Here is a 14503-nt window from a genome sequence, read left to right as displayed (position 1 = left end):
TTATGGCTGATCTTTCCTGCACACAGCCTTGGGGGTTATAAAAGAAAGGTGGCCTGCCTGTAGCTCATACCCATGTTACACCTCGTCCCTACTCGTAAGCGCTTTCGTTGGCTCCTGTTGGGATCCTGGGTGTTGTTTGCTCACAGATGCCAGACCAGACAGTCCCCAGGATTTTTCTTTTTAAAAGCCCGTAAGACTTCATGTTCTGCACTGCTACCCCCTCCCCCAAGCAATTAAATTCCAATGACTGTCAGGAATGGAGCCAGTTACTCTAAGTACTTCCAGCTTCTCGGCATTAAGAATAAATAATTAGATGTTTGTTGGTTCATTTCAAAATCCAATCCATGCTGTGTAAGAGGGAAGTTGTCCCCATGAGACTCCCTTAAGTACCAGCCTTGTCTGACCAGGCCACTCCTCGAAGGGAAGCGCCGCCACGAATCTGCATGTAGATTCTTTCAGAAGCATCATAGGTATGGTGACTGAGCTGCCTGGGCTCTCCTTTCTCTTCACACACCGCAGACTGGTGCCTACAAGCCTGGAACTCAGAGGTCATGCTCTGTGTTGTCTATGAAGTGTCCAAGGTGACCGTGACTATGGAGATGGTTGCCACTCGTGAGGTGATTCCGCATCATTCATGTCCTTCCGCGCATTTTAAACTACAGTTGAATTCCTGCAAAACACACGCATACGCACATGCACATACACACACTGGTCTGAGATGGTACCTCATGCTGTACAGCTGAATACCACAAGAATGGACTCTTCAGCTCTGTGTCTTCCTGGGTTAAAAGCCATGATAATTGACCAGGAATGCCCACTTAGACCAGATGTCTGCTGCCCCTTGTCTCTGATGCCGCTTTCTGTGGGCTGGAGGTCTGCGTGTACCCTGCTTTATTTAGCAGACTGTAGCTCCTTTCCTGAGAGGAGAGAAATCCTTACCAAGTGAAGTTTAAGAACATCCACTTACTAAGCCAGCAAGTTTGCAAATGTGAATCCTAGTAGCCTTTTTAAAAAAGAATAACTTTAAAAGGAAATAAAATTTTAATGGTTATATTGAGATATTGTTTAAAATGTGTTAATACACTGTCTGCAGTTGAAAGGGGCACTTCCACAAGAATACAAATCACACTTGTATTGACGATGAACCACAGAGAGATTTATTCCAAACCAGCCACATTTGGTATATTCAGGGTTTTACCATTTATTAAAGATGAGAGGAGATTTGCATACTAATGAAAAATCTGATTGTTTATTTTTGAAGAAAGAATTAAATCTCTGCTGATTATTTGATCTTGCAGGATGCAAAGCATCCTTATTGTTATTTTTTCAGAGATGGTCAATTTTAAAAGGTTTTATTTTTCTTTACAGTTACATGTTTGTGTGTTGGGTGTGGAGGCCAGAGGTGTCAGACCCTGGAGCTGGAGATGCAGGTGGACTTGAGCTGTAATTCCACAGCACGGCACTTATCCTGGGAGCTAAACTGAGACGTGCTGGATATGCAGTACACACATTTAACTGTCGAGCCGTCTTTGCAGCGCCAAGACGGTATTTTATTTTATAACTGTCAATGCTGAGAGCGCTATTTCAAATAAGTTATGTAGTACGGAACGGCAGGTCATCTCATTAAGTTATTGGAAATTTTGTCCTAATCCTAAGACAAGATTCATTGAACATTTTTTTATAACACTCAAGTGACTAATGACAGCAATTTTAAAAATAAAATATTCACATGAAATGCCCTAATTTTGACACATGCTGAGAAATGGCCATAGGAAGACATTGAAAGTCTTTGTTTCCTGTAATTAAACACTGTTTGTGTGCGAGCAGAGAGTTAGTACATGCAGCAAAGCCACTGCACTTTCTAACAGTAGCAGCAAATCTGAGCCAAGGTATTTCAGGCGGCATCCATTGGTGCTGTCCCGTGAGGTGCCGATGCCGTGTGTTCAGAAGTATCAGGGTACATGGGCGAGTGTTGCAGGAAACAGCCCGATGTATTACAGGATTAGTTTCAAAGAGATTTTTGTCTTTTGCACATCCTTCTACTGCTGCCTAACTTTTTTGTGACCCCATATGGGGTTTAGGAAGCTGGGATTTACAACTCTACAGTCTACCAGGGAGTCGACATGCCTCCCTATTACAGTGAAGGAGACTTAATGTTTGTGAGTTTGCAATGGACTTGTTCCTGGTCACACATCTGATACAGGCAGAGCCGGGTTCCCCTCCCATCCAGCTCAAAGCCTTGTTCTTTTGTGGTGAGACACCCCCCATCCAAATGAACAGGGATCCTCGCTACGGAACACAAAGCAAGAAGGTGGCAAACACCACACGAAAGTCCCTTCCATCTTGACCATATTTTGTTTTAAGTTAAATATTTGTTAGTTAGGCTTTGGTGTTTTGACAGGGCCAAATGATGTGGCTCAGACAAGCCTTGAACTCGTGGCAATCCTCCTGCCTCAGACTCTCAGGTGCTATGATTGCAGGCATGGGCTACCATGCTCAGTGGAGCTTAAATGTGCCCACGAGCTGCATCTCTTAGAGGGGTTTGGCTCACCTCGGATGGCAGGAACCTCATGCACATGGTTGGAGGCCAGGCAGCTCCAGATGGACATTCTGGAAGGAGTTGGGGTGAGCTCTGCACTGCAGAAGGCACAGCCCCAGGAGCCAGAATGCACAGGCAGGCTTCCGTCCTGTGCCAGCCCTGGCAGCCAAGGTACATGTTGTCACACAAATCTGTTCTCTTTTGGTGACTGCAGTGTGGTGTAGAACGTGAGTGATGGCTTTGGAGCCACGTGTGGTTTAATATAACAAAAATTCAGATAAAAATAAGTTATCTATCTCACTCTTGATCCTAGAGTCACTACAGAAAATTAATTTTCAAGTCATCTTTAATTAATAGAGCTTGAAGTAGTAAGTTATCAAGAGTGTAAATGAAATAATTCCCTTGGATAGTGTGCCTGGAAACCTCAACGATTACTAGGGGTTGAATTGTGTGTGTGTGTGTGTGTATACACACACACACACACACACACACACACACACACACACGCACATACATTCATGATGTTGGTATCCCATTACCAGCCCACCTCAGAATGTATTGGGAAATAGGGAAATAACTTCACAGAGGTTACTGTTGGGACAGGGAGAGGTCACTGGGACAGGCCCCAGAGGTGCATGACCGATGTCCCAAAGGCAGAAAAGATAGACATAAACGGGGATCTCAGAGCAAAGTCATCAAGCAGAGAGAAGGCTGGGTGAAGAGATGCAGTAATTGGATGTCCCATGGTGGGTGTCCATGCCACAGAACACTGGAAACCAGCAGAGACGCAAGAACACCCTCCAAGGGCCCACAGAGCGAGCAGAGCCCATCTAAACCTCAGCCACAGGCTTGCTCTTCCACCTCCAGAACTGTAGTTCATAGCCCCCAGCTTTGGTATTTTATGACTGCAACCCGGTAGCACTGAGACAGAATGGTTTTTCAGTCTGCCTGGGGATGAACCAGTCGACTTTAAATGAAGCTTTCTTACCTCTCCAACACATTACAGACCCCTTCTTACAATGTTACAGTCAATGTAACATTTAACAAACAACATATAAGGGCCAGGGTGTTGCTCAGCACAGGGCAAAGTCAAGCCCCTGCATTCCATTTATAGCACTGCAAAGAAACAAAGGAACAATAGCAACAACAGAAAGACAAAAGCAAACGGACTAAATGCAGACAATGAAATAAATGAGCAAATACCAAGAGACTAAATGAAGAGCAGTTACCATAGGACTAGACTAAACGGCCAGGAGCCCCTAGCCAGCTTGGTGCACAATGCTTTCAGGGGTGGTGCATGCCATGCCCTGTGTCCTGCCGCTGGGACGGCCCTCTGAGGTGATCCTCACAGGTCTCCCCAAGTCTTTCCAAGCACTTCAGCTTGCAGAAGTGGATGGAAAGTGGGATTCTTTTGCTCGGTCTTAATGCAAAACTCATTTAGGCAGAAGCAGTTGTAGTACTTGTGAGAAGCGAGCTGTGCAGGCACCAGTGTTTGAAAATGGGCCTTAGACCATTTCTATGAATGCTAGCAGAAATCTGACCACTTGGTAAAAATGACAGACATGCTGGGTTGTGCCCAGTTGTGCCTTTAATCCCTGCTGCCTTCTAGGGTTGAAGGGGATGGTTTGACATTTTAAAACCACAGGGAGTCACAGAAGCTGGCCTCTCTCGAATACCCTGATCTGGTAGGATTTGAGGAAGTTATACCAGCGAGCTTATGATGCTCCCACACTGGACAGAGCTTTTGCATTTTTCTTTCTGGCTCCTGCTTCTGCTCCCAGCATCCTGGGAAGTGGGTCAGCCTGGGCAGGCCTGGCCAGCTGCCTGGCTGTGCCAGGGAAGCATGCCCTGCCCCCATTTCCTTCCCCGCAGCCAGAAGCTGTTTGATCTCCAGTGGAGGGGAGCAGGAAATGAGAAAGGCAGCAGGGACTGGCTAGAAGGGCCTGAGAAGCAGTCCTCACTAGCCTGTGGGGCCCTAGCCTCTGGTCCCTGGGTGGGAGGGAGTTACAGAGCATCTCTTGTCTAGCTCCTGCCTGAATGAGCCACCAGCCTGCATCAGCTGGTCCCTGGAGGATGCCTGCATCAGTCTCCCTTTATTTGCCCCAGCCTTACCACAGTACCACAGCTCAGGGACTGAAGGAGGCTGTGGTGTCCTTTGCCTCTGCACAGGTTCCTTGGGTAGTCAGTGAACCCTGCCCCATCCCCAACCTGACAAACACTTCTCCCTGCTCCTTTTAGATTTCTCTGCCTCCTCATCACCCTGCCTCCACTGCTACACCCGACCCCACCCCAAATCAGGGCTCCTTCTGGAAAAGTGAAAGGGTTTCAGAATGCAAATATAGTCTTTATGCCTCATGGGGTTGATGTGGGCAAGCTTCCCTTCCCCAGCTCTGATAGTTGAATGGATGCAGACGCCATCTCCGGGGGAGATTATTGTCATCAGTGATGAGCCCACCTTCTTGCTGGGACTGTAGGTCCTACGCACTAAAGAGGCAGATATTTCTTTGTGAGAGGTTGAGAAAACATTTTCCCCCTGCTTCCCTTCCTGAATGCATGCCAAATATCTATATTCTCTTTAGTCCGGCTCTAAATGTCTCCAGGATCCCTGACCTTCCCTTCCCGGGTGTCCCCAGTGCTCATCCTGTGTCCCAGAGAGGCTTGTTCAAGATGCATAGGCTGGAGCCAAGCCAGGATGGACAGCCCCTCCACCCAGCAGGCACCCACAGGCATCACTTGCTCTGCCCTCAGTTTCTTGATGGATTATGGGATTCTAGGATGTTGTCCTTCTTAGACTCTTATAGGGCTATGGCTGGTCTCCACTGTTCAGGCTCAGATGTCCCATTTGAACCAGGACCCCAGAATTCCTAGATTTTTACACAGGGGGAATCAGGATTAAAGGCCAAGTTCCCAGGCGGCGATCCAGAGCCTCATGACCATGACCACAGCAAGTTAAATGCACGAGGTGCTGCTGACTGTGTGGGTGGATGCACTGGGCTTTGCTGGTTTGCTTTGTGGTTTGTCCAAGCACCAAAATATCAGCAGAAGCAGCATGCCTGGTTAAGTGCTGGCCTTGTCTCACCATCTAAGAGCTGGTAAGATAGGGGCTACTTCTATCCCATCGATGGCCAGCTCAAGCTCCTGTCAGCCTTGACAGACAGTGGCCATGTGGTTGAGCCAGCCTGGGTCTACCATGGCAGGATAGTACATTCTAAACTCCCCCAGCTATAGCTCTCCCCTGCCCAACTCTGTCAGCCACACAACATTACATTAGAACCATAATGAACCCTTCACGAGCACAGATATTCACAGGGAAGGAGAGTTCTACAGACACCCGAGAAACACACAAATGGCCCATAGTGATGGAAGCTCTCAGATGCCAAGGCTTCCCAACCCCGCTGGTCAAGAAGGGGTTAATTCTTTCCCAGAGTCAGTGGGAGCACTGGCCTCAAGCCCAGGGTGGCCAACAGCTGCCTGGGCTTTCTTTTTCCACTCCAGTAAACATTGCCCAACCAGTCCCCAGTGGAAAGCCGCAATTATTAGAGGAGAAAGTATGTGAGAATGCATGGGTGCAAACCTGTGTATAACTGTCTATGTGCAGACCTATGTGTGTATGTAAATGTGTGTACACACATGGGTGCAGACCTCTGTGCCTGTAAATGTGTGCATATGTGGTGTGTGTGTATGTGCATGTGTGTGTGCGCGCATGCACACTTAGTATCTGGAAGGATGAGAACTGCTCTGATAGAGCTGATATTGCTTTAGTGAAACTTTCTCTGTCCCCACATAAATACTCGGCTTTGGGAAGCAGGCTCTGAGTTCCAGGAGGACCAAAGGTTGTAGAGGTGGAGAGCTCCAAGATGAAGATATGAAGGACAGAAGCTACACAGGCCTTCTCTCTCTCGGTCCCTAGGGCATATATCCAAGCTGGGGTTGACAAGCCTTACCCAGATGGGGGCATGTCCAGCCTATGCAGATATGGCCACTGTCAGTTTTCCTTCTGCACTATGACTTTAGTGGGCCACCTGCTTGAGGGGGAGCTAATAAATCCTGATGTCACCAGCACTAATGGCTGTCTTCCACGGGTAATATCATGGCTTGAGGCGATGCTGAGCACAAACCACTTTGAGTGACAGTCCTCTGCTGAAGGGTGGAAGAAAACCCACATCCACACTTCCAATTACAACAAAATGCATTCCAGGCTCCGGTGTCAATGGCTACAAAGAAACTGGCTCATCTCCTAGGAATGATGGCAGGACACTCAAGCCTGCCTCAACAAGGCCATCCTTAGTGGTAGAGTGTGTCAAGCTGAGCCTGAGGACTACACACATTTCCAATACAACTACTGTGTGCCCAACACCACTGCTGAGGCCCTCTCTGGACAGAAGCCAGCAAATAGGTTATTCTGTTCCCTGGTGGCTTCTGGCTTTCCCTGGGGTGGCTTTGGCTGTCAGATTGGTGCCAGCATAGACCCAGACCAGCTTATTCATGCTTGTGAGGAGCTGATTGCCTTTGCAGTACTCTGGGGGAGGAGATGCCTCTCGGGGAGGGTGCCCTTGGGGCTTCCTTGTGCTGATCTGTGAACACTCAGCCCTGTTACCTCAGTCCATCAGTCACCAGGACCTTGCTGAGCACTGGCTGGTTTGGGGGCCTGCTTGTGTACTGAGCTCCAGCACCGACCTGACTACCTGTTGGAGCATCACACTCTGATTCCTGGGTTCTGCTTCATGTTGCTCTGATGAACCCTCCATTTATTTACCTTTCTACACCTCAGATTCGAGGAGGAAATGCGACAGGGGCTGAATGCAGGGGACAGGCAGCTGTTAGTCTGTGGGTTTGCCTCTCCTCAAATTTTGTCAAAACTTTGCCATTTTTACGCACCTTTTGTATCTGGAGGGGTCCCAGTAGGCAGGACACCAGGTGTGGTGTCTCACGATGGGGCTGCAGCTTTCTGGAGAGCAAATAGTTCTCTTTCACACTCCCTCTCCTTTCCGGGAAGATGGAGAGAAACTAGCTTTGAGGTATTAAGTGTTATTCTGAGTTTGAACGGGGATGCTTGGATGCTGCTCTCTGAGGAGACTCCATGTACGTGACCCACACCTGACACACGTCTCTCAGACTGGGGGCTTTTGTTAAGCTGAGGCTGCAGGCCCCAGAGGAAGGAGACAACACGATGGGGTTCATGTCCAGTCCCAGGTCTATGAGAACTTAACTTCATGACTGACACATAGAGGGTCTGGGAGCCAGCTGCTCAATAAGTGTGTTGGCTCTAGTGGGTTGCTTCGTTCAGTGGGTGCTGACACACCTGTGTCTCTCAAATCCAGGACTCACCAGACTCAGGCCACGCTAGCAGGGTTTCCCATCCTTTGAGCTCCCACCTCGGCTCTTGCTGGATGCTCATCACCCAGCCCGCTTCTCACAGGCCACTACTGTGGCGGAGCTTGTTCTGTGCACAGCTTGTATCTGCATTGTGGAAACGCCTGTGGCACCTGCCTTCCAGGACCAGGAACTTGGCATCTCTTCTGTCTGTCCTCGAGGAGGCCACCTTGGTCTTGAAAAATATCAGTAAGACATGCAAATTATATGACCTTGTGAGGTGATACATCGTGAGAATTGGCAAGGGCGGGAGGCCTTGGAGAGTTCGAGCCCACATGTGAGGAGTCCATGTGAGTCGTCTTTTATACTTAGCAGAGTCTCTGCAGCTGGCCACTTCAATGCGGGGACTCAGAGAAGAGGGCTGCTTCCTTCCTTTCGTATTTTACAGGGGAAAAAAAAGGCAACTTGTAATACTGTATTCTAAAATAGAAAGTCTTTTATTTTATCAAATAAGATAGCAGCTAACAGTTTGAAAAAGCTTGGGGATATGTGCAATTTAGAAAAATATTTGGCTAAGTTAAAAGTTAGCATTTTAGTCCTTTGTAAAGTGCTGAGAAGTTGTCCTTGGTGAATAATATCTGCATTAAGTTTAAAAAAAACATTTTTTTTAATCCATCCAGTAAGTGAAACACTGATGTATAATACAGCTGGAGCAAACAGAGTCTATGGGTTACTCATGCCCCTTGACATTCAAGTGTCCCACGTGACCCTGTGTGTTCTTTGGGAAGGGGGGAAGGTGGTACGGGGATGGCAGGCAGGCGCGGGGGAGGGCAGCGGCTGACTGATCAGCACCATGGACCACTCAGAAGGAGTGTCCAACTGTGTGGATGGCTCTCTGACAGCAGGTGCACAGAAGACCAGAGACACATCTAGCACCATCCCTGCATGCCTGGGCCGGCACATGCCCCACGCAGACGTTAATGTGACTTAGTATGAGAAGGCAAGTATGATTTGGCGTGGAAGCTGGAGTTCAATGTTGACAGGTACTGAACATTTTGGCTTCAAGTAAAGATTATGTGTGAAATGTTACAGAGAGTACATTGGCTAAAATGTTAACTGTTGATTTTTAATAGAAAAAATGCAATATAAAAACACTATTTGTTAAAGGGCACAGTACACATAATGGTCTACTTCGGAAAGCCTCGGTCACTCCTTCCAAAAAAGTACAAGCTGACTGGACTGGGGTGTGTTACCTGGCTTTCTAAATTGTTACAATCTGTATTCTGGGATTTAAAAAATATAGAGAATATAAATAACAGTAGTGAGTATGAGTCAAGTAGAATGATTTTTAAGGGTTGTTAATGACCTCCTATGCTACTAGGTGCTATGTTGTTTCCCTGTCAGCTCTCTGAGATGAGTCTGGAGCCCACACAGCCAGCTCACTTTAGGTCTCAGGTGAATGATGGGGCAGACTGTAGCATTATCCTGAACTGTGGTCCAGTGACCCCAAAGCCAGGGCGCTCCCCTGCTTCCCTGGCACAGCTGGGCTCCGTTGTGCGATGGGAGGAAGGCAGGAGAGCAGAGTGAGCACAGAATATTTCTTTTCCAAACTCTGCTTCCAGTTGGTCCCGGTGATGTGGGATGCAGCCTCTGTCAGCTGGGCCTGCATCCAGCTGAGAGTTGTCCTTGATTGCCACCTTATGCCAGGCAGCAGCCTCCTGACCTACATGCCCAGCAGAGGGATCTGCCACACCATCACTGAAGAAACCAGGTCCTCCTGAGAAGGCTGCCTGGCCTTCCTGTGTACCCGCCGGTGGCCCTGGCCCCCACACACCACCAGCGCTGAACTGGCTCTCGCTCGCCTAGAGCCCTGTGGTCTGCTCCTTGGGGATGCACTGGGGTCCCTCAGCAGGTCACACAGGCTGCTGTCCACAGATCTGTGCTCTAGGGAACTGGAGCCATGGGACAGGTTCAGTGACCCTGAGGACGAAGACAGATCATTCTTCTGAGCTGGCAATCCTAGGGAGTCTCCCAACCAAACGGCTGTGTAGGTGTCCGGCTGGCCCGGGCAGGAAGGACCCTCCTCACTGCAGAGCAAGTCCTTGGGGTCTTCATCTTGAAGCTCAGAACCGGAACGTGGGCTGTCCCTGGCTCTATCCTTGTTTTGAAATGTCGTGGCTGAGACAATGAACTTAACGGGCCCATTATGTGCATGGTAGGAGACCATGCCTCGCCCTGGGGGACAATTCAACAAAGATCTTTAATAACAGGCATGCAGCATAGTGTATCAAAGTGCCGGATCTAACCCCATAGCTCCTACCTAGACAGAAGCTTGGCAGGCGGCACTAACACGGGGTGATTAAAGCAGAAACGCCCTAGATCACGTCACTGTGGTGGATGTAGTCACCCAAAGCCTTAAACTGATGGCTCCATGGGTAAGAAAGCTTAGTGTTCTCCAAGAAGACAATGGGGGGAGGGAGCGGGGGTGGGGTGGGGTCCTGACACCCACACCAGGCAGCTCACACCTGCCTGAAACTACAAACCCAGGGAATCTTAGGCTCTCATCCATGTGCACTGCACTCATATGTCATACATAAACACACACACACAGACATACACAGAGAGAGAGACAGACAGACAGAGAGAATACAAACATACATAAAAGTGATTTTCCAAAATTTAGATCACATTTTCTTATACTCACACCCCTGAAATAACATCATAAGAAGTTTTTAGCTTTGGGCATCAAACGCTTCCTCACTTGCTCTGTGCAAATGCATCTTATTTCCCTAAGTCTTAAGAAGCCAAATACTGAAGTGGTCCAGTGTTAGGAACTCAGTGTCTACACTATCAGAAGCTCCTGGCAATTTCTATTGCAAAAGTTTCCAGAGAGTGAAAAATCAGGGCTTCAGTCTCCCTGTGGTGGGACCCAGCTGTCGGAGACACCTGGTGGGCTCCTCCTGGCCACTGGCAGGAGAGCCGCCTCCCTATGCCACTGATCTCTGCCATGTTTTGGGAGTGCAGAGTAATGTGAGGTTCAACTTGGAGAATACAACTGAAGAAAGGATCAGTGGCGACAGAGGGAGAAGTGAATTGAGAAGGCTGACTGGAGTCTCAGACATACAAAGGATGCCCCAGTTTCTCTGCTGCTTAGCATACACTCCACGATTGAAACTTTACCTCCTAACAAAACGGAAACTTTTACAAGGAGTGAGCGTGTGTTGGGGCAGGTAGCTGGGTGCCAGGTGTGAATGCCTGTCATGTGAGGCCCCGGATTTACCCCTCAGCATTGAAGATGAAAGATGGGGTGGGGGAGGAAGGGATGGGGGCAGGGCTGCAACAGCTCTCAACCATGGTCTCTTCAATTAAGGCAACCACTTTCTAAACATTTCCCCACCTCTCATTTGATCATGCAGGCTGTCTCTTCCATGCTACTGAAGTCTTCCCATCATGCTTTGTTCCTGGCTGGGGGGCTTGCCTGAATAGCATCCTGGAGTAGAAACCCCAAGACCCGTGAAGTTGGGCTGCTTTCCAAACCTGCCGCCCGGTGTGAACTGGGATTGCCAGAAGCAAAACTCAGGGGAGGGGTTGTGTACCCAGCCTCCTTCTCTACACCCAGGAAGAAGGGCTCCATTTGCACTGAGCAAACCCTGTGCTCTGAAGGGAGCTGATGGGCAGGAGAGTGTTCAGGATCAGTTCTCTGGGGACTACCAACAATAACAAGGAAAGCGGAAGTATAAAGAGAACATGCAAATGAGCAAGTCATGTCTCTACTAAGTATCCTACAGCTCTCCAAAGACGACAGGACAGCCAGCGGCCTCTCCTCCTAGCTGCTCTGAGGAGAGGCAGGCACACCGCTGTGTCCACTTACCTGTCACTTTGGGGATACCCTGAAGCCGAGGGACTGGCAGGGCCACCACGACACCCAGGCTGGTACCGACCATGAGCAAGCCGTGGCAGACGAGCAGGCTGGTCACAGACAGACGCTGGTGCCCTGGGTCAGAGAGAGAGAAAGTGTCTGATGCTCGCTCAGGCGGCAGTGCTGGGTGGGAAGCAGGGGGTGGGCATGAGGCTGGGGAATGTTCCCAACATCAAGGCCAGTCTCTCTAGTCTCCTCAGCCTTGTGGCAGGGTAAGCTGTTAGGATGCTCACACCTGTACCGAGCCTTCCTCAACCAGAAGAGAAAGACAAGGTCCTGGGGTGGGGGTGGGGGTTGTCAGTGCACCTCAACTGGATAGCAGCCATCACACAGGCAGGTCTCCAGTCTGTTTTCAGACCAGCCTTGCTAGAGTGAACCAATCCAGAGCTATTGAAATCATCTGCTTCCACACAGTCGCAAGGGCCTCGTCCCCTCCCACTTCTCTCTCTCTCTCTCTCTCTCTCTCACACACACACACACACACACACACACACACACGTCTCTTACAGCACACACACACAGACAGAGAGACAGGCAGAGAGACAGAGAGGCAGCACAGGGCAATCAAGAGGCACTGTCTGCGGGGCTTCCAGACTTTCACTTCAAGTGTGCCCCGAAATCACATTGCTAGTAGTCTCTGGGAGGCTTGGGCTGTTCTGGCAGCCTGCTCTGTAGCCAGACCAGCAGGGGGCCTTGGGAGGAGTGGGTGTCACTGCCTGGTGAATGTGTGTGTGTGTGGGGGTGTGGGGGGGTGTTTATCTTCAGTCTCTCCAGCTCCAGAGTATCAGGAAGCCTGCAAGGGCACTCTGCGGCCATGGAAAGTGACACTGGGTTCAAAGAGTCTTAAGATTGGTCCTGGCGTTGGGACCAAAGCCAACCAGCACAGAGTTTGCTCAGGGAGCGCCCTTTGACTCTTGTTTTCTGTAGAACAAAGGTTATTTTTGCTATATCTGCCTCTGACACAAAGTTCACGCTAAGGACAGGCAAACACTGGGGCCCAAGTGGACTGCGTGTCTTCAGAGGCCACTTCTATGAAATGCTTAGACTTCAAAACAGATGTTTTAAAAATAAAAGGCTTTTTAAAAACAAACAAAAACCCAAACAACAACAACAAAAAACGTCTTAACAGTGATCTGTACAATTTTCCAGAAGCTCGCGGTATTTAATCCCTGCGATTCTAGATGTCTGTCTATCTGTAATGGCGTGCACCTTATGGATGCACCGCAGTTGATCCCACAGTGGCCTCGAACTCTGTGAGCAGCTGATTTGCCTTTCAAGAGCTGTTGAGAAGTTCCAGAGCTGCTCCACACCATTACTGCTGACTGCTGTGTGGGTCGACCCCAACATACTGGAGCCACTTCCTCCACCTGCCGCCCTGCGTTGAGCCAGGAAAACAGATGGGAGGATGGAAAGTTCCAGTGAGTCTGAGGGCACTTCCTTTTTAAAACAGATTTAGGAACCCCGGAGGATACACTCTCACCTCAAGGTCTCAGCTCTGCTTTGCGCAGGGGCCTGAGGACCAGCCACGCCCACGGACCCAGGCTGCCAATCAACTGCACGCAAAGCTCCACAAATCACAGTCTGCCGCCTTTGCGCTCATCTGACTCCCAAAAGGTTTTGCGTTGGGAGCCATACTTTCCTTTACTTTTTCTACAAAGAAGAATTTTTGAATTCATAGTTTATAGAGTGTTAATCTGGGCCTGTGAAATACTTTTACTGTGGACGATCTCACCCCGAAGACAATTAACAGGCAAACCGGGCTTCTCATGTGTGTAATGTCATCTCATTTGGTGGCTTCTAAAAATGACTTATCATCAAAGCACGAAGGATGAAAGAGTCGCTAGATATTTCTGTTCATCCAGAAATACATCTTGTATCCTTCATTCTCTCTTCGATTCTCCCACATGTAAACAGTGAGTGTGTGTGTGTGTGTGTATTTTTTTCAGAGGAATTTCACTTTTACACCTACATTATCTTAAGTATAGTAGGAATCTGGGAAGTGTTCCATTGCCTTTTCAAAGCTGCCCCTTCTGTCGGAAGTGTGTTTCCCTGAGGAGAATGAAGAGACTAACATAGTAGTGTCTTACAGTGGGATGAGACCTAGAGAGGAAGGGCAGGAAACCGGGAGACAGAAACCCTGCATGGATGCAGAGATAAAGGATGCCTAGGGGCGATGCAACAGGGCCTCACACACGATCCCCAAACACTGCCCCATGTCGTTATGAAAGAAATGGCCTTAATTAATAATAATAATGATGATAATAAAGATGACAAAGAGGAAGAAAGCAAGTGAGCCCTGGATGCTGCTATTTCCTATTTTTTATTTAGGGACTAAATACAAACTTGTTCCAGGAACTGGCCATTGGCTGCCCGGATCACCCCCCAGCTGCCCGGAGAGATGCTGCCCAAGTGCCAGCTGTGTGTGTGCCTGCATCCAGTTCCCCATTCACACATAGCCATGAGTACAAGCTAACTCACAGCCCCCTGATGACTAGGGCCGTGGCACTAGGAAGATTCACACTCATTTTTTTTTTTAAAATAGGAAACTTGGCCCTTTTACTTGACTGCATCACTTCTGGACGCTGTATCCGCTCCAAGGGGACACAGGAGGTTGAGTGTGGCCCAGCACCTCTGTCACCCCTCTCTGCCTGCTCTGAGTTCAGAGGACAGGACAGGAAACACCTGTGCGGCAACCCCAGGGCTGCCTGGGGCCTTCCCACACTGCAGCCACA

General features: G+C 49.0%; 1 protein-coding gene across 3 annotated transcripts in view; it reads right to left on the bottom strand.

Annotated features, from left to right (window-relative positions):
- Arhgef10 (Rho guanine nucleotide exchange factor 10) overlaps positions 1–14503 on the bottom strand; it is a 116913-nt gene that overhangs the window by 16925 nt on the left and 85485 nt on the right. For all 3 annotated transcript variants that reach the window (XM_085844133.1, XM_085844135.1, XM_085844134.1), the window contains 2 exons: positions 11724–11846; positions 7418–10087 (listed from right to left, as the gene is read on the bottom strand). In XM_085844133.1, coding sequence (XP_085700259.1) covers positions 9576–10087; positions 11724–11846 — 635 coding nt within the window. In that variant the 3' untranslated portion in view covers positions 7418–9575. The remainder of the gene's footprint in view (positions 1–7417; positions 10088–11723; positions 11847–14503) is intronic.

Source organism: Mus caroli, unplaced genomic scaffold, assembly GCF_978045245.1.
Source record: "Mus caroli unplaced genomic scaffold, Mus_caroli_1 scaffold_10, whole genome shotgun sequence".
Classification (NCBI taxonomy): domain Eukaryota; kingdom Metazoa; phylum Chordata; class Mammalia; order Rodentia; family Muridae; genus Mus; species Mus caroli.
The sequence above is the reverse complement of the archived record's forward strand: the minus strand, read 5'-3'. Positions and strand labels throughout refer to the sequence as shown.